The 18279-nt window shown below is 42.2% G+C and overlaps 1 protein-coding gene across 1 annotated transcript in view; it reads left to right on the top strand.

Moving 5' to 3' along the window:
* Window positions 1–7342, top strand: part of EFEMP1 (EGF containing fibulin extracellular matrix protein 1) — a 78062-nt gene extending 70720 nt beyond the window's left edge. Inside the window, exon 12 of the mRNA XM_054986771.1 lies at window positions 4811–7342. Coding sequence (XP_054842746.1) covers window positions 4811–4969 — 159 coding nt within the window. The 3' untranslated portion in view covers window positions 4970–7342. The remainder of the gene's footprint in view (window positions 1–4810) is intronic.
* The last annotated feature ends 10937 nt before the right edge of the window (window positions 7343–18279 follow it).

The following is an 18279-nucleotide window of genomic DNA, read 5'->3' as shown; positions in this document are numbered from 1 at the left end:
TCTCGGTCGAGAGCATTGGAGCAGATACGGTTGTAACGTAAGGCTTGGCTGTAGACAATAGACCGAGTGGTATGTTTAGGGTGGAAGCTGGAGGCATGTAGATATGAGTATCGGTCTGTTGGTTTCCGGTATAAGGTGGTATTTATTCGTCCATTATGTAGTTGTACAGTGGTGTCCAGGAAGTGTACCTGTTGTGTAGAGTGGTCCAGGCTTAAGTTGATAGTAGGGTGAAAGTTATTGAAGTCCTGATGAAATCTCTCAAGGGCTTCCTTCCCATGGGTCCAAATGATGAAGATGTCATCCAGGAATCTTAAGTATAGTAGTGGTTCCAGTGGATGTGAGCTGAGGAAGCGTTGCTCTAAGTCCGCCATGAATATGTTAGCATATTGTGGTGCCATGCGTGTGCCCATGGCTGTGCCATTAACCTGTAGATATAAGTTGTCACCAAATTCGAAGTAATTGTGAGTGAGCACGAAGTGACAAAGTTCAGTGGCGAGGTTTGCTGTGGTTTTGTCCGGGATAATATTCCGTATGGCTTGCAATCCATCTGCATGTGGGATATTGGTGTACAAGGCCTCCACATCCATGGTTGCTAGGATGGTGTCATCTGGTAGGTTGTCAATGGATTGTATTTTCCTGAGGAAGTCAGTGGTGTCCCGTAAATAGCTGGGTGTGCTGGTGGCATAGGGCCTGAGGATAGAGTCCATGTATCCCGAGACTCCTACTGTGATGGTGCATTTTCCTGCAACAATTGGGCGTCCTGGGTTACCCGCTTTGTGGACAAGAAGGAGAAGAAATTCTCAAAACTCCTGCCTGCAACAGAGAGCAAAAACACTTGGGATCCAAGCAACATCATCAATCTTTCCAGTTACAAGCTGAGCCCAGCAGAGGAATCAGTCCTCTCACGTGGACTATCCTTTTGCCCAGCCAGACCCACACAAACCATACAACTTTGTGGAGACCTGGAGGCCTATTTTAGACGCCTAAGACTGAAAGAATTCTTCAACTACTCTGCTGGACAAAATGACGAACAAAGCACTGAACAGACACCATCACAGCAGCCTCAGCAGCCCCCACCCCCCCAACCCAGCAATACACAACCATCGTTACAAAACTCCAGGAAAAAGAATTCCACATGGACACCACCTGAGGGCCGTAACTCCTCATTGGACTTTTACATTGAATGCTTCCGTAGACGGGCTCAGGCTGAGATAATTGACAAACAACAACACCTAAAGCAGAACCTCAGCCGTGGAGAAAGAGAGGCCATAAACAGCCTCCAAAATAATTCTGGCATCGTAATCAAGGAAGCTGACAAAGGCGGAGCAGTTGTCATCATGGATAAACAAAATTATATACAAGAAGCAGAAAGACAACTCTCCAACACAACATTCTATAAAATACTACCTTCTGACCCCACTGAACAATACAAAAGGGAACTCAATAAAATATTAAAAACACTCCCCATGGACATACAAGAATGCATCCATACAGACACACCCCAGGAACCACGACCAGGAAGATTCTACCTACTACCCAAAATCCACAAAGCGGGTAACCCAGGACGCCCAATTGTTGCAGGAAAATGCACCATCACAGTAGGAGTCTCGGGATACATGGACTCTATCCTCAGGCCCTATGCCACCAGCACACCCAGCTATTTACGGGACACCACTGACTTCCTCAGGAAAATACAATCCATTGACAACCTACCAGATGACACCATCCTAGCAACCATGGATGTGGAGGCCTTGTACACCAATATCCCACATGCAGATGGATTGCAAGCCATACGGAATATTATCCCGGACAAAACCACAGCAAACCTCGCCACTGAACTTTGTCACTTCGTGCTCACTCACAATTACTTCGAATTTGGTGACAACTTATATCTACAGGTTAATGGCACAGCCATGGGCACACGCATGGCACCACAATATGCTAACATATTCATGGCGGACTTAGAGCAACGCTTCCTCAGCTCACATCCACTGGAACCACTACTATACTTAAGATTCCTGGATGACATCTTCATCATTTGGACCCATGGGAAGGAAGCCCTTGAGAGATTTCATCAGGACTTCAATAACTTTCACCCTACTATCAACTTAAGCCTGGACCACTCTACACAACAGGTACACTTCCTGGACACCACTGTACAACTACATAATGGACGAATAAATACCACCTTATACCGGAAACCAACAGACCGATACTCATATCTACATGCCTCCAGCTTCCACCCTAAACATACCACTCGGTCTATTGTCTACAGCCAAGCCTTACGTTACAACCGTATCTGCTCCAATGCTCTCGACCGAGACTCACACTTAAGAGATTTACAACAAGCATTTTTGGGACTACAGTACCCACCAAATGAAGTGAAGAAACAAATTAACAGGGCCAGACTAGTACCCAGGAACAGTCTGCTCCAGGACAAACCTAAAGGAACTAACAACAGAACACCACTGGTTGTCACCTATAGCTCCCAGCTCAAACCCATCCAACGTATCATCAGTGAGCTACAACCCATCCTGGAAAATGATACCTCTCTCTCAGAAGCCCTGGGTGGAAGACCTCTCCTTGCCTACAGACAGCCCCCCAATCTTAAACGACTTCTCACTTACAATCATGAATCGGCCAGCAGAGTCACCAGCACAGGTACCAAGCCCTGCAACAGACCCAGATGCCAGCTCTGCCCCTATATCTACCCAGGGAATACAATTACAGGACCCAATGGCATCAACTACACTGTCTCTGGCTCTTACAGCTGCTCATCCTCCAACCTGATATATGCCCTCATGTGCCAACAATGTCCCTCTGCTCTGTACATTGGACAAACCAGCCAACCTCTACGCAAAAGAATAAATGGACACAAATCTGACATTAGAAATGGAAACATCCAGAAACCAGTGGGAGAACACTTCAATCTACCAGGACATTCCACCAAAGACTTAAAGGTCGCTGTGGTTCAACAGAAACCTTTCAAAAACAAAATCCAACGGGAGGCTGCTGAATTGGAATTCATATGCAAATTTGACTCTGTCAAGCGGGGACTGAATAGAGACTATGAATGGTTATCACATTACCACAGGTAACAGATTCTCTTTACAGAGGCGTGATCTGGGGGAGCCCAGTGACGCCTGGTGTGGGCTTTCGGGGACCACAGTTCTCTTTGTCAGATGCAGCTGGCAGGGAGAGCTGTGGTCATCGAAGGCTTATACTACATAGGAATTGGATACCTTCACTGCTACAAACTGACTGCACACCAAAAGGAAATGTTTACATTTCCAAGCAAAGGAATGTTTTGATAGCCTCCATGCTAATTGCATTCTGCCTTCTTGTGATTTATGCCCCCTCCCTTTTTTCTCTCTCTTTCCCCCTCCTCTTCTGTATCTGCCCAGTTTTGATCAGGCATCTGACGAAGAGAACTTGATTCTCGAAAGCTTATGCTATAATAAAATTGGTTAGTCTTAAAGGTGCTACTGGACTCTTTTTGATTTTGCTACTACAGACTAACACGGCTAACTCCTCTGAGTCTGAGTTATGTCTTTATTCCCCTCCCAACCTGTAATGTAGGCAAGCTGCCTATCAGAGGAAGAGGTGGTCCATTCTACACCTATCCCTAGCTTTTGCTGCACTGCTGGCTAGTGCAAGTAAAGTCTTTGGTTTGTTCTCTGCAGGGAAGGTGCATTGTTTATTGCTGGGGATGAAGAAAGCAAAGGTTGGGCCTTTGCTGTCTATATCCCCCCCACCCCACTCTGCTCAGCTCTGTCTACCAGCAGATACAAGCAAAGCTTTGGCTTGCCTAGCAGGTGCATCCCTAAACAGTGAAATAGTTTCTATGTAAGCAGGAGGCATGCTTGCATAAGATCAGAAAGCCTTTCCATTGACATTGCCGTGACTGGCAGAAAATAAAAATACTGTGTGTGTAAAAGCCAGTTGTAAAGACCCATTTCGTGGCATATTGATTGGATGACATCCATGTCCGGCACATACCTGCTGAGTTACTCTCTCACTGCCTCTGCTGCTGAACCAGGTTCTGAAACCAGAGAACAAAGTGTCAGAATGCCTATTAGATCCAAACATTTCTGAGTACTATTGAATGTCAAAAATGACTGCAGTTGGATTAGTCTAGTTATATTAACTATATTAAAGAATGGATGTGATTCAAGTCAGATGGTTATTATCTGATTACACGTCCCTATTGAATGGGCTGCTGTCTGCACCTAATATTCCAGGTCATCCTCCTTACTGTTAATCACATAATTCTCTTCCATTCTGATCGTAGTTCTTTTCACATCTCCACACTTTTTTTTAGACTTGATCTACAAGTTCAAAACATACTATATCCCTTCTGAGGTTGTACTGTTTTAGAATGCTGGAGGAAGATCACGAATCCTTCTTCCCTTTTAAGAACTCCCTGCATTTAGGTAATCAGTCCAGAGGAGTTAGCCGTGTTAGTCTGTAGTTGCAAAATAGTCCAGTCCAGTAGCACCTTTTAAGACTAATCAACTATGCTACAATAAGTTGGTTAGTCTTAAAGATGCTACTGGACTCTTTACTGTTTAGGTAATGAGTATGTTAGGAAAGGCGTGTTAGAGCTGTTCTCCTTTCCACAGGTGGGGAGTTTCTGATTCATGGAAATAGCCAGTATGCTAGTAGATTTGACAAAAATCTTCAGAATTCATCTTTGTAATAAATAATCAACTACATCAGAACTCAGGCATACTACTAAACTTTGAAAACTGCTTAGAAAAGAAATGTTACATATATCTAGCTGAAAACTTTATTTTTTTTTCTCTTTCAGCAAACAAGCCCAGTGAGTGCAATGCTTGTATTGGTCAAGCCATTATCAGGACCTCGAGAACATATAATTGACCTGGAGATGCTGACAGTCAATAATATGAATTATCGGTCGAGTTCAGTCCTGAGGTTAATGCTAATTGTAGGACCATATTCATTTTAGGCACTACAACTATGTCCTTTGTCAACTCCCAAAGCAGCCAAAGAAATATCCTCTTAAATGAAGCACTTACAACTTTATTTATAGATTTTACATTTGTTTTTGGTTCTTTTTAAGGGAAAAAAGCTTTATTAAGGAAATCAGTACTTGTAATCATGCTTTTTGCTCATATAGTTCAAAGTAGTATTCATGTTTCATAATATAACCTGGGCATTGCCACTTTTTTGTATAAAGGTTGTATTCCCCCTCCCTGTATAACAATACCCCTGTCAGGCACCTCCCTATAACAAAATGTCTTTGCTTAAATGATTTTATAATATGTGATCCTTTTAATAGGATGTTACTGTCAAAGAAGAGCTTCTATGATTTTTAAAAAAACTTAAAATCTATTACTTTTCCATTGTAAGATTTATGGTGTTTAGGTTGGTTTTAAATATAGCACTGTCTTTCTAATGAACACAAGAGCCTGCTATCAAGCATGTTCCCCTTCCTGTAAGGGTGGCATAGAGTTGCTAACTCCAGGGAAGGAAATTCCTAGAGATTTGTGTGGTACAGTGTGGGAAATCTGGAGTTTGCTGAGGGGAGGAACCTCAGCAAGGCATGGTGCCATGGAGTCCACCTTCCAAAGCAGCCATTTTCTCCAGGGGAACTGATCTCTGTTGTCTGGAGATCAGTTGTAATTCCGGGAGATCTCCAGCCCCAGCTGGAGGCTGGCAACCCAGTCCATGTGTCCATTCTTCCCCCGCACCATGTGACCTATGTATACAATGCATACAAGACTGTACTATGTCTACTGAAATGGCTTCAGGATTGAGGGGCATGAGTAAGTCCTGCTGAAACTGAAATCAAAGGGATTTCAATGTGCTTTATTACTGGCTGCGTGTAGGGTTGCCAGCTCCAGGTTGGGAAATTCCTGGAGATTTGAGGGATAAAGCCTGGAAAAGGCAGGCTTTGGGAAGGAAAGGACCTCATCATAAGATAATTCCATAGAGTCCTCCCTCCAATGCAGCCATTTTCTCCAGGGGAATAGATCTCTATGGCCTGGAGATCAGTTGTAATTCCAGGAGATCTCCAGTCACTACCTGGAGACTGGCAACCCTAGCTGCATGAGATTTGAAGATTTCCTTCCTCCATCCCTTTCTCTATATGGACTCAGGGTGATTTTTAGTGACTGATGTCCCTGGGAGTCACCCAAAGCAAGTTTGCCTGTACCCCAGTGTTCTTTCCAAGACAGCCCCATAGCTCAGAGGCATACCTCATAAGCACAAGATCCCAGGTTCAGTTTCAAGGGGATCTCAGGAAGCAGGATTGGGAAGAACCCTTCCAAGATTTTGAGATAGGTGGATGTGGTCTGATTCAGTACGGCAACTTAATATGTTCCTATGTGAGGTAAGTTGTACTTTTTCACATGGACAAGAACGCTGACCATTCATTTGTAAGTGAGGGTGGAGGGAAGCCAAAACACTGCACATGAGGACATGGAGAAGGCAAAAATCTACTCCTGGCAGCAGAGGAAAGGAGAACTTATATGGCAGTGCACCACTCCAGAAACCCCTGCAATATATAAGCCCTCCCTACATATCTGCCCACTCCTCTCTCTTGTCTCGGTGAGGAGCATTGTGCCAGTATGTAATACATTTGTGTGTGTATTTCTCTTTTTTAACTGCACTATAAGGAAGGATGGCAGTCTGTTAAAAAAAAAACAGTTCCTTAGACACCTATTTCCTCTTGTATTGGTTTTTTTTTTTAATGGTGATTTAGGATTAATGAGCACCATAAAGAGAAAATGGTTTGTACTGGGTGTTTCCTGAGCTCTAGATACTGGGCAGATCTTTTCTATTTAAACATACTACTCATTAACATTTTATCTTTTCCGAGAAAAATGGGACATAAGGAGAAAGCTTTGCCAACAATGAGTGAAGCTCCCAGTGGAAAAGAAAACATCATTCTAAGAAATATTTCTGTATGAGTATTGTTGCTTGTTTAAGAGAACAATCTTCCTCGTTCCTGAGCAGAGGAAAAATAATATATGTTTGTATACTAGGATGCCACAATCTAAAAAACAGCTGCTTGTAAGTTGTTCTTTTTAAAAACATAATTTGGCTTTGAGTTTGAGTATTTTCAGAACTTGGAATCCAAGTGCTGGCTTCCATTTTTTAAGCTTTCTACAACACAGCAGTTACTTATTCATCCTATATATGTTTTATAACTCAGATTTGCCATTCTAATGTACAGTGTTCATAAAATTCACAGTAGAACTTGGACCTAATGACATCCTTTTGTAATATGTAAAGCCTTCTCGTTTCTTGTGTAAGACATAATATAGAACTCTTCGATGTACAAATTTTTAAATAAATAGACCTATCTTTTAATGAACTAGCTTAATATTAAAAGTTGTTGTGTTTCTTTTTGTTTGCAGAATTTCTGTACTGCTTTTGAGGCAAAGCTCTCAAAAAAGTTTAATGTTGAAAACAATATCCCATAAAATCTGTAAAATACAAACTTAAATATATTTATAGCACCAGTATAAAAATTGTTGAATAGCACCAGAGTCAATATCAGCTTAAAATCAAACTAAGCAGGCCAGGGAGCTACCATGGCAGAATAACAATTTGGTGAGTGCTATTGACTTTTCTCACTAATTGCCGTTTTTCTGCAGTCTAAGAAGGCTCGTACCAGTGGAGCAACCTCTTGTGTTAGCAAGAAAGGCCCATAAGATCCAACCCTGAAAGAAGACAAGAAGGAGCTTCTGGTTTCCAGAGTTCAAGTACAACTACTGAGAAGCCCCTGTTGTTGTTGAATATCTTGCATTAACCTACGCTGGAATTCTGAGCAGGGCCTCACTAGCAAATCTCAGGTTCATATATGTTTAAGAGTACTTGAAAAAAGTCTGATTGGCTGCCACTGCATGTTAATAGGCTGTTAGTTTCGGAAGAAAAGACCACACCAGTTTGCACCGTTTATGCCCATGTGTAATCCAGAAAAAGGATTAAACAGGCATAGCTAGAAAAAAAACTGCTACCAGTCAGCCTAAGTATACCCAAGATTAATGAATTATCAGTCTGCTATGATATATTTCTCAATTCCATAAACGTTCATGAGCATAGAATTTTATCATGGATGTAGAATTCAGCATCTTGAGAATGAGGGAAATCCAGAATCTGTTTCAAGTTTCCCCTCTTGACTCTGATGACATCTAGTAGTTGATGTCTGATAACATCACAGTATGTTCTTCCCTAGCCCTGCTTCACATAATCAACTGACAGAGATGTAGCATAATGACATCAGGATATTGGGTAAGTTAAATAAGACATTAGCAAAGGAAGAAAGGAATTTGACACAAAGAGTGCTATGTTCAGTGACAACTTCTTTGTAGCATGTAGGTCTTTCTTCAGAGCATTCCTTTTTGTTTTAAAAATTACATTTTCTTAACTCTGCATTGATACTGTGAAGCCAGTAATCATCATGTGTGGCATGAACAGTAATATAAATATCTCAGTGAGCATGTACTAGAGGGTTTAGGCAGGGGTCATTTCGTAGAAAAAGAGCTGGAGGAACTCATTAGCATAACTCATTAGCATATGCCATGCCTCTTGCCATCACCAGAAGTGTGTCATTAGTATAACTGATTTGCATATGCCACACACCCCTGACATCACCTATTCTGGCTGTTTTGGACCCAATCCTGGCCATTCAGGGCTGAAATTGGGCCCAAAATGGCAAAAAGGGGCTAAAAATGGCTGAAAAGGGGCCCAAAATGGTCAGGATCGGGCCACTGATGAGCAGGAGAGTGATCCACCACCTGTCAGAGACCCGATCCTGGCAGTTTCGGCCCCAATCTAGGCCGAAACGGGCCCAACATGGCCGAAAGTCAGGTGGGTGGGGACACCTGACATGTGACCTCTTTGGGGAACTGCCAGAACTGCGTTCCTGCGCCTTCCCCCTCAAAATGAGCCCTGGGTTTAGGAGGGCAACACTTTGCCCATAGTGACTCTAACAGTAGCCATGCTTGTAAACTAAGGGGCAGCAAAGGATAGGGAAGAAGGAATTCTCCAGCTGGGGCGGGTGTGTGTGTGATATTTTTTGTGGGCTTCAACTTAAGAAACACCATTCTTGTTTAGGCCAATGGCATATCCAGGAGCAGGCAATTTTGTCAACACCCCATGCACACACATGCTTTTATTCTGGCAAAGATGCTGGTGTGCTGATAAAAAAGAGGGAGCAGGTAGATGATGGCCAGACACCCTAGAAGAGGCCAATTCCCAGTGGTGCTGCCAGCACCACAGGGGCTCATTAGAAAATGGTAGATGACAGGTATAAGCCATGTCCACCACCTTCTGGTACATTGCCAGCTTCAATGGTGTTGCCAATGGCCCAGAGGCTCACCTCAGTTGCTTTGCTGGAGAATCATCCCTACCTGCCAAACAACATGGTCTAGAGTGCCACTGTTCAGCATGTAGGCAGCGGGTGGCATATCTCATTTTAGTTCAATGTTCAATCTACCACCAACAGCTAGTCAGTGGCCATAACAAAAATCGCTATCAGGACTTGATACTGGTGGCCATCAAATGTTGCTAATCCCTAGCATCTGAGAGCCAAGCTACAAGTGACGCCTTACACACTTGTCACTTGTCAGCTTCCCTCAAGTTTTGATGGGAAATGTAGGCGTCCTGGTTTTACAGCTTGGCTCTCTATTACAGCTGCAAGACCAGGATGCCTGCATTTCCCATCAAAACCTGAGGGAAGCTGACAAGTGTCCAACCTGTGTCAGGTGTCACTTGTAGCTTGGCTCTGAGAGCTGGAGATACATGACCAACAGTTAGCAGAGTTAGATAGTCACCAGAGCCACACCCTTTAAGAGGCCCACTTAAAGCTACAGCTACCATTTTTAAAAATTTGCTCCAAGTAAGCTAGAGGCAACCTGTACTGTTTCTAACCTGTCCAGGCTGTTCACCATCTTGTAAATGTGCATCTTGAACTTGGTGGAGGAGAGGACAATCTGGGAGAGGAGAGAGATTTTCAGCTTGCAGAATCCTCTTATCAGCCAGCACTGGCTGTTTTCCCACCACCAAAACAATTAAGGGGTATTCTTTCCCAAGCTGCCCCAGCTACCCTGTGCACATTGAAATATGTAGAAAAGGCAGCATATATATGTGAGCAATACAGATGACCCTTTACATAAAATACTGCAGGAGGGAGCATTTTTAAAACCAGTTTGGAAGGCAAGTATCCTATTTTTAGGGTATTTATGTGTTTATTGTTGGTGTTTCATTTTAATACTGAATTTATGTTAGGTTGTGAACTGCCTTTGGGGCCCTAGTACATTAAAAAAATAGATATTGGTCAACCCAAGGTCCAGAGTACTTTAAACTGTCCTTATTCAATTGTCCCATCTTCAAATTTGCAGGCTTAAAATAGAACCAACTGTAGAACGCAGTATCTTCCCAGAAACGTGGACACTGTCAGTAAATATAGAACTCTTGAGTAAACAAGACTCTCGTGAACATAGTAACCAAGTTCATTCACTTCTTCAAGACCACCTGAACATGAGTCCAATGGGATTATTATGTTTGGAAGTCTTTAAAAACAGGAGTTTACTGTTGAAATTGGTTTCCTTGACAGCAAGCAGTTGCTTATGTTTTGAAAAGGCCAACCACGTTTCTAACTTTATAACTCTTCAGCTAAAATGCAGAACAGCTGCTCCTCTGATCATATGCTGTGCATATGGGGGGCTCACCAGGGACAAAAACCTACTCTTAGTTGAATTATTTTTAACGCCCTCGCATTTCTATCACAAACCATCATCTCTGCTGGATGGCAAATTTCCATACTTCCCAGCTGGGGGAACACCTGCATGACACAAAACTAAAGCACACTACATCTGGTCCAGGGGTTGGGGAGAAGGGGGGAGAACCAATCTTATTTCTTCTGGTCAGCAGAATAAATTACTGAAGAGAAAGAGAGGGTAAAAAGTCAACTGTTTTTTATATTTAGCCAAAAACAGATGTTAAATGGGCTGTTTATCTTGTATGTATTTTATGTATACATTACCAAGAGACAGAGCCTTGTAATAAAATGAAAGTTTGAACTATCCCCAGCTTAAAATGGTATTATGTGGCTGCTCTGTTAAAGTCATGGTTAGCATGATACGACCCAATGACTGCTGCCAGTGGATACAAATTAAAGAGAATGCAGTAGGCCATATATATTTTGATGTCCTGTTTTTATTATTCATAAAGACAGACTGAAAACTAAGGACCACACCATGAGGAACTCTACCTTAAAGATCTGAGATTGGAGGAATAAGCTAGTTCCTGGGTTCTCATCAATAGGATCTAGGATTTCATCTTCAGTTCTCTTTCAATTAGCACATTTTATTTCTTGGAGAAAAACGACAACCATTAATAAAGCTGTTTTTTTAAAAAAAATTAGCTTGATTTCATTCTTACTCTTAATCTCCTTTTTTCACAATGTCCCCATATTTTAAGTCAACATATTCAACCCAGGTGGTTGGTCTTTTGACTCAGTTTTTTTAAAAAAATAATTTTTTACTACAGTAGGTGCAGAGGAAAGGAATGCTGCATTTTTACCCCTGGATACATACATCCTCTCTTGCACACAGGCTTTGGAACTGAACCTAAGTAGGATTGCCAACTTTTAAACTAGTTTCTCTAGCTACCCCTTTTGATCTGCACTAATAATCAGGTGATATTATTTAGATGCATACCATGAGAAGCTTCAGTTACAGGTTTCTGCAAATGGACAGGACTTTTTTTCCTGGCATGTTGGCAACCTGAAAGCCTTTGGTTTTCGTTGCAGCTTGGTTTTTCTGAAAAAAAGTATCTCTCTGTTGCCATAAATTTTACATCTCTGGTCCTGCAGTGGTATAACTGAGGTTAAAACAATTCCCCAGATTGCAACCTGGAAACACTTCTCATTCCCTTGGAAATTAGATAGGTCTAGTGCTAGACCTACCCATGGATTTATCCAGTTTCCTTTTAAATCCATTTAAACAAATCCCATACAATCACATTGCAATTATGATTTACCGCTAGGGATCCCAGGTGCCTGCCAGTGGTGAGCAACCTCCCAGTGGTTTGCCCTCTTGCCCACCAGTCACCAGCAACCAGTGGGAGGTTGCAGGCTGCCCAGCGATCGCCAGCTACTGGCAGGCACCCTGAGCACAATTGCAGCATGTGTAATCCCAGAGTGCACAACAACATCACTTCCAGAAGTGACAACATCACATGACAGTGGGAGTGTTTCTGTGGCCATCATGATGACATCACTTCTGGAAGTGATGTCATTGCATCAGTGCTGGGAGCACGGTCACAAAGTGTGCACACAAAGAACCTCTTGCTGTTGAGTGCCAGGTCCTGGCATGAGGGTATGGGGACCTGGAAACCATATTTACTGCCACCATATTCTATTTTAGGTAGTCCTTTGTTCCCTAGGCTGGAGGAAGCCACAGGAGGTTTAGGGATGGTTCCCTTAGGAGACTTCCACATTTCCCAACTGCTTTTCACTTTTGTTAATTAAGTTGCCTTAAGCAGTTAATGTTATTAATTAAGTTGCTTTTATTAAGTAAGTTGCCTTACTACAGGTTCTATCACACTGGTGACGTTAAAAAAATAGTCATTCCAACCCCTTGAAAGTAGGTCTCCATAGGGAATAAGACAGCCTGAATACAAACTAATATTGGGGGACAAGAACACTGTTATTTAGGCCCTTCTTGAAATCCAAAAAATACCAATTTTTAAGGTGCACATCTGCAGTTACAAATACAAATTAAACAGTTTATTGGAAGACAGTATTTCAACAATACACTACATAAGAAAATGGACTCATATTCATGATTCATAATAAGCACATTGAAAAGTGGAGGATGCGTTAGGTAGTAGAGAGATGAACCATAAGCCACTATACTTTGCAAATGCACTTGAAACAAAAGGCTAAAAACAGTCCCAGGCTGGGGAGGTTTATATGGAAGACAAACACCACGTATATGGTGTTGACGTCCCTTGCCTCCTCAAACCCTGCACTCTCCAGGTTTCATCTCCCAAGGAGCTGGCAACCCTAGTGCCACTGAAAGTACTGAGCTAGACTCAGTATTGCAGCTTTGTATGTTCGGTATAAGTCTAGGTTTCCTCATAGATATGAGGAAAGAAGACAACAGACAGTACCCCTGTTTCTATCTACACAAGAGAGCTGAACATTATTTAAATTAAATTTAGGTGGTTTTACAAACCACTTTAGGACCCCATTGGGGAGAAAAGTGAGATAACCAAATACCTAAATAAACAAAGCTCTCCCCCAAAAGATAGCTGTCGCATCTGGGTACAGATTTAATTTATTTTATAGATGTGATTATCACCTAGTGGTACATGCTGGACAACAGAAAGGCATGCTGGCTTGCACTGCAAGCTCGCAGCAGCAGCCTGTGGAAATCCCAAGGGCAAACATCAACAGCCAAGGCCTACATGCTCTAATTAAACCTTTCAGGAAGCCCCCCCAATCATTTCATTTGCAATAAAGCCAGGAACAATTTGCACAGAGTTCGGGCTTGCCTGGACCTGGCTTCCCTGGCCCAAGGTAATTGCAAATGGTTTTTGTTTGGTTTTTAATCAACCAAAATTCAGCACCCACTTTTTCTGCCTTTGAGATGACTTCCAAATGGTTTCTATAAACAACTACAACCAAGCAATTCCCTCCTTCCAAATCCAAAGCTACGTTTTGTGTCTCAGGACCCTTATCTTTATAATCCTGACGTTTAATGAGGCTATTGTGTCTCCTGAGACCTTTTTAAAAATATATTAAAAATCTGGCAAAGAGACAACGTGAGCGGGAAAACATGAAGCAACATGCTAAGTACTCGCTGGGAGGTGCAGGATGTTTTATACTGAAAAACGAAGCCATGAGGATCAAAAAATAGTAACTTGAAACCTTAATGAGAAAGGAAGACTTCTGACTTTGCCCTGGTAGTCTTAAAAAGGGGTAAACCCTAAATTATACCTTTGAATTCTTTCATCAAACACTAACATTTCATGCAATTCAGGAAAGTGTATCGCAGAGGTGGAGGCACCCCCGCCCCTGCTGGGACTGCGGTTATTTTATAATGCCACCCACAAAGGTCCTTGTGTTTCCCTTTGAATTGAACTACAGCAAGGTTTGTACTGTTCTGACAGCCTAAATGCAGTTTGACGGTAGAGGCAAACCTGGCAACTGTTTTGTTTGCCAAAATTCCACAGGAGCCAGGCTCAGCTATGCCAATGCCATTGTGAGAGCCACTCCCTGCACTTTGAGAGGAGGAGGAGGCACACAGAGGCATTTAAGCAGCTTGTTGGCTGAACGGCAATCCCTTCATTCCAGGGGATGGGATTAATGGAGTGAGAATCTTCTGATCTTTCCTCTTCCAAGCCTCCTCTCCATTGGTCTGGTGTTGTTGTTTTTTTAAAGATTGCCAGACTGATTTCATTTCTGCACCAGGGTCTGGTATATTTGAGGAGCTTTTATACATGGATAATGATAAGGGTTCTGCTTGCCACCCTCTGGCCAAAACACAAACGCAGTTGCAAAGAGGAGGAAGAAATGAAGTGACATTAAAAGAGGAAAATGAGAAAATAGCATCCAGGAATATCTGGATCCTTTCATGTGCTATGGTAATGCTGCTCAACTTGTAATCAGCTCTAGGTGAGGGATTTGGTGTGTGCAGAATAAAAATTTGGGACAGCTCTGCCTCTGCATGGGATCTCTGACCATTGTTTCTTCACTTGTTGCTAGCAATGGAACCAGAATTTAGCCCCAACAACAGCAGTGCTGTCCAGGTCCAATTAAAGGTCAATAGCAAAATTCCCATTAAGCTAAATGGAGGTGGGGGTGCACCTTTTTGTTGTTTGTTTCGGGATCAGATCTGCATTGCCTGTAATTAAGCCCTGTACTACTTTGGAAAGGGCTGGTGTTGAGCCAGGACACAAAAGCTCCTCATGAGGAAGAGAATATCTTTGAGCATATTAGCTTGCCTGCTGTCAGAAGTCACTTTCGGAAGTCCTCCTCCATATTCTCCAACATGGGCAACCAGAGACAGGGCTTTCTTCGTTGTGGCACCTTGATTCTGGAATGCCTTCTCATATCAACTCATCTGGTGCCTAGCTTCTTGAGTTTTCACCAATATTTGTTTTCTCTGATATTTGGCTGACTACTTCTACACCCGTTAAAAACATTCTTGGATTATATATTTTGTTGTCATTTTGGCTGAATCTACATGAGAGGGTGCAAAAATCTAACACAGCCCCAGACAGCAGCAGGAGCAAGTGGTGACAGAATGAGCAGAATAGTGTCCCCACACCTGTGTGGTTTTTTTTTTAAATCAACTATTATGCATTATTACAACAACCCATGTATCAGGTTCTCTGAATTTCCAGATTTCATTTTTTTAAGTAAGTCTGTAGCCCCTTTCCTTTCCACTTATATTTCCGCAACAAAACAGACTACAAGCCTGCTTTTTTACAAAAGAAAAAAATGGAAGTTGGGAATTCAGAGAACCTGATAGACAAACTGTTATAATGTGTTACGATTAGGAAAAGGAGGGAAGTGGCTTTCCTTGCTGGGAATGATTTTAGACCAAGGTTTCCCTGGAAAGCACTCTGGTAGTCGCTCGCCACCACTCAGGCACCTCCTGCCCTGAGAAATCTAGACTGATCTGCTGGGAAGCTGCCCTTCCGGCACAGACCTAGCAAAATAACAAAGCAAAAGGGTGAAAACTCTGAAAAACTACCTAATAGCAAACTAGGTAGTGCCCAAAGGGGTTCTGTCCCCTAGGGAAGAGATTCAGTGAAATATCCCAGAGAACTGTATTGTACTAAGGGAGCCAAAAATGCCTTTATATAAAGGATTATTATAGAAGAAAAAAAAGGAAGAGAATGGTGAGTGGATCCAAAAGGGACAGGAAGGAGGACAAAATGCAAAATGCAGGGAAAAGCACACTATCACTTAGCGCTGTTTCTCAAATAAAGCAATAATGATACCCTAACCCAGCTAAGCACACTTTACCTAAGTTGTAGCAGGCTCCCCAGAGCATATACAAAGAAAAATCCTGAGCTTCCAGGTGTTTATGGGCAATGAAGACTGACCTAAGCCAGCCTCTTTAGTGAGACTGATCAGCAGATCTAACCAATCCCGAGCAAAGTTCCATCTCTGATGTCAGAGACTATTTCAACCAATCAGAGTATTATTACAGGATGGTTCCACCATTTTAATGGCTCTGCACTGACATGACAAAAAAGGAACATGATCCAAACCTGTTGCTCTTTGTCAAAAAAGGATTAACTTGACCAAGTAGCCCCAAAGTGGAATGGAGTATAAAACCTTATTCTCACGTAAACCCCAGCGGCCTGAGACCCAGATGCTCTAGGTGTCACTCTTCAGCCATATTGAATCTTAGGGGTCTGTCACATAATGGTATAATGATATTCAACTACCATTATATTTTTAAAGCCCCCACATGGTGTCAGAGGGAGGAAATGGTGCCAAGGGGACAGGGGGAAGGGAAATGGCTGCTTTGTAGGTGGGACTGGGAGAATCCAAAGTTTCCCTCCCACATGGCAGCCATCCAAGCTTTACTGCAATCTTTCCCAAAGAGGCACACAAATGAACTTGGGATCTTTTGCTTGCAAAACAGTTGATCTACTGCTGAGCTGAGACACATTCCATTGAATGTTTTAAAAGCTGTAAACCTGTAAGCTGCAGCAGGTACCAAACTTGATGAAGAGGGTGGGATACAGGTCTTTCAAAACAGAGTAACATGGAATACCCACACATTAGAGGAATGGGGGCCATGGAGTTGTTGACATTTTACAAGGAAGGTGCATGGATTTAAGGGTACCACTGGAAAGGAAGGCCCGTCGCTTAATTCTACTTGTGTGGAGAAAGGCTGTAATTGCTCAAGAGTTGCTCAGGAGAAAGCTGTCTGTACATGTTCAGAAGTTTGTTTCTTATATAATCATACTGTTTCATTGGGAAATAGTCAAGGAGGACATTGTAAATGGTATGGGGAAAGGAGGGGAAACAAGATTGCAGGCTCAACTGTACTTAATAGAGATTTTCTATCTGTAATAACACATCAACGCATATACAGTTTGAGGAAGTTTAAATGGAAGCAGTTTTAATTACTTGTGGGCTTAGCATATGGCACAGCATTTCACTAATATTGATTTTATATAAATTAGTCTCCAGACCCATAGCTAAAATCCTGCTTCAAGGCACAGAAGCAAGTATGGAGGTCAAGTTACTTTTTAAAAGGGGCAGTCAGTAGCAAGTGGTGCTCAGATGAATGGGCTTCTTGGGCTACTTCTGGGGACAAAAAAAAAAGAACAGGGAAACATGCATATATATCCATGTGACTGTATCTGCACTACAAACTTGTTACCGTTTTATACTCATTTATATCTCACAACTTCTCCCCAAAAATTCTGGAAACTGTCATCAGTTGAAGGTGTAAAGACATAACATATATATGTTTGTAACAATTCTTAAAAGAACAATTCCTATAAGAATTCTGAGAAATAGGTTATTCATTGTCCCTGTATTGGAGATGGATAGGTAAGGTCGAGAGTTCATGGCAGAGGTGATATTTGACTTGCCTAGCTCCATCTTGTGCAACTGGAGTGATCCTTTTCATGATTATTCAGCACTAACCCCAGTCTATTCAACAGGACACACACTCAAAAGAGCATAGTTGCCTCCTGGCACTGGTATTCAGAGATGTATGGTCCCTTAATATGGAGGTTCCCTTTAGTTCCCATGGCTAGTAGCCGCTGATAGACCTATCCTCCATGACTCTGTCTAACCCCCTTTTAAAGCTGTCTATGTCTGTGGCCATGATTATATCCTCTGGCAGTGAATTCCATACCTTAATCAATTGTGTAAAGAAGTATTACCTTTTCTCTGTCCTAAATCTACCATCCATCAATTTCATTGGATGCCTTTAAGTTCTAGTATTTTGGAAGAGGGAGAAAAAATCATCTCTGTCCACTCTCTATGCCATGCATAATTTTATAAACATTTATCACGCCGCCCCCCTAGTCGTATCTTTTCTGAACTGAAAAGTCCCAGACTCTTCAGCCTTTCCTGATAACAAAAGTGTTTCAAACCCCTATTCATCTTGGTTGCCTTCTTCTGTACCTTTTCCAGCTCTGTAACGTCCTTTTAGGGATACGGTGACCAGAACTGCACACAGCATTCCAAATGAAGCTGCACAATAGTTTTATACAGGGGCATTACAATACTGGTCATTTTATTCTCAACACCCTTTCCTA

This window comes from Eublepharis macularius, chromosome 1 (assembly GCF_028583425.1).
Source record: "Eublepharis macularius isolate TG4126 chromosome 1, MPM_Emac_v1.0, whole genome shotgun sequence".
Taxonomy (NCBI): domain Eukaryota; kingdom Metazoa; phylum Chordata; class Lepidosauria; order Squamata; family Eublepharidae; genus Eublepharis; species Eublepharis macularius.
Note: the sequence above shows the minus strand (reverse complement) of the source record. Positions and strands in the feature narration are given on the sequence as shown.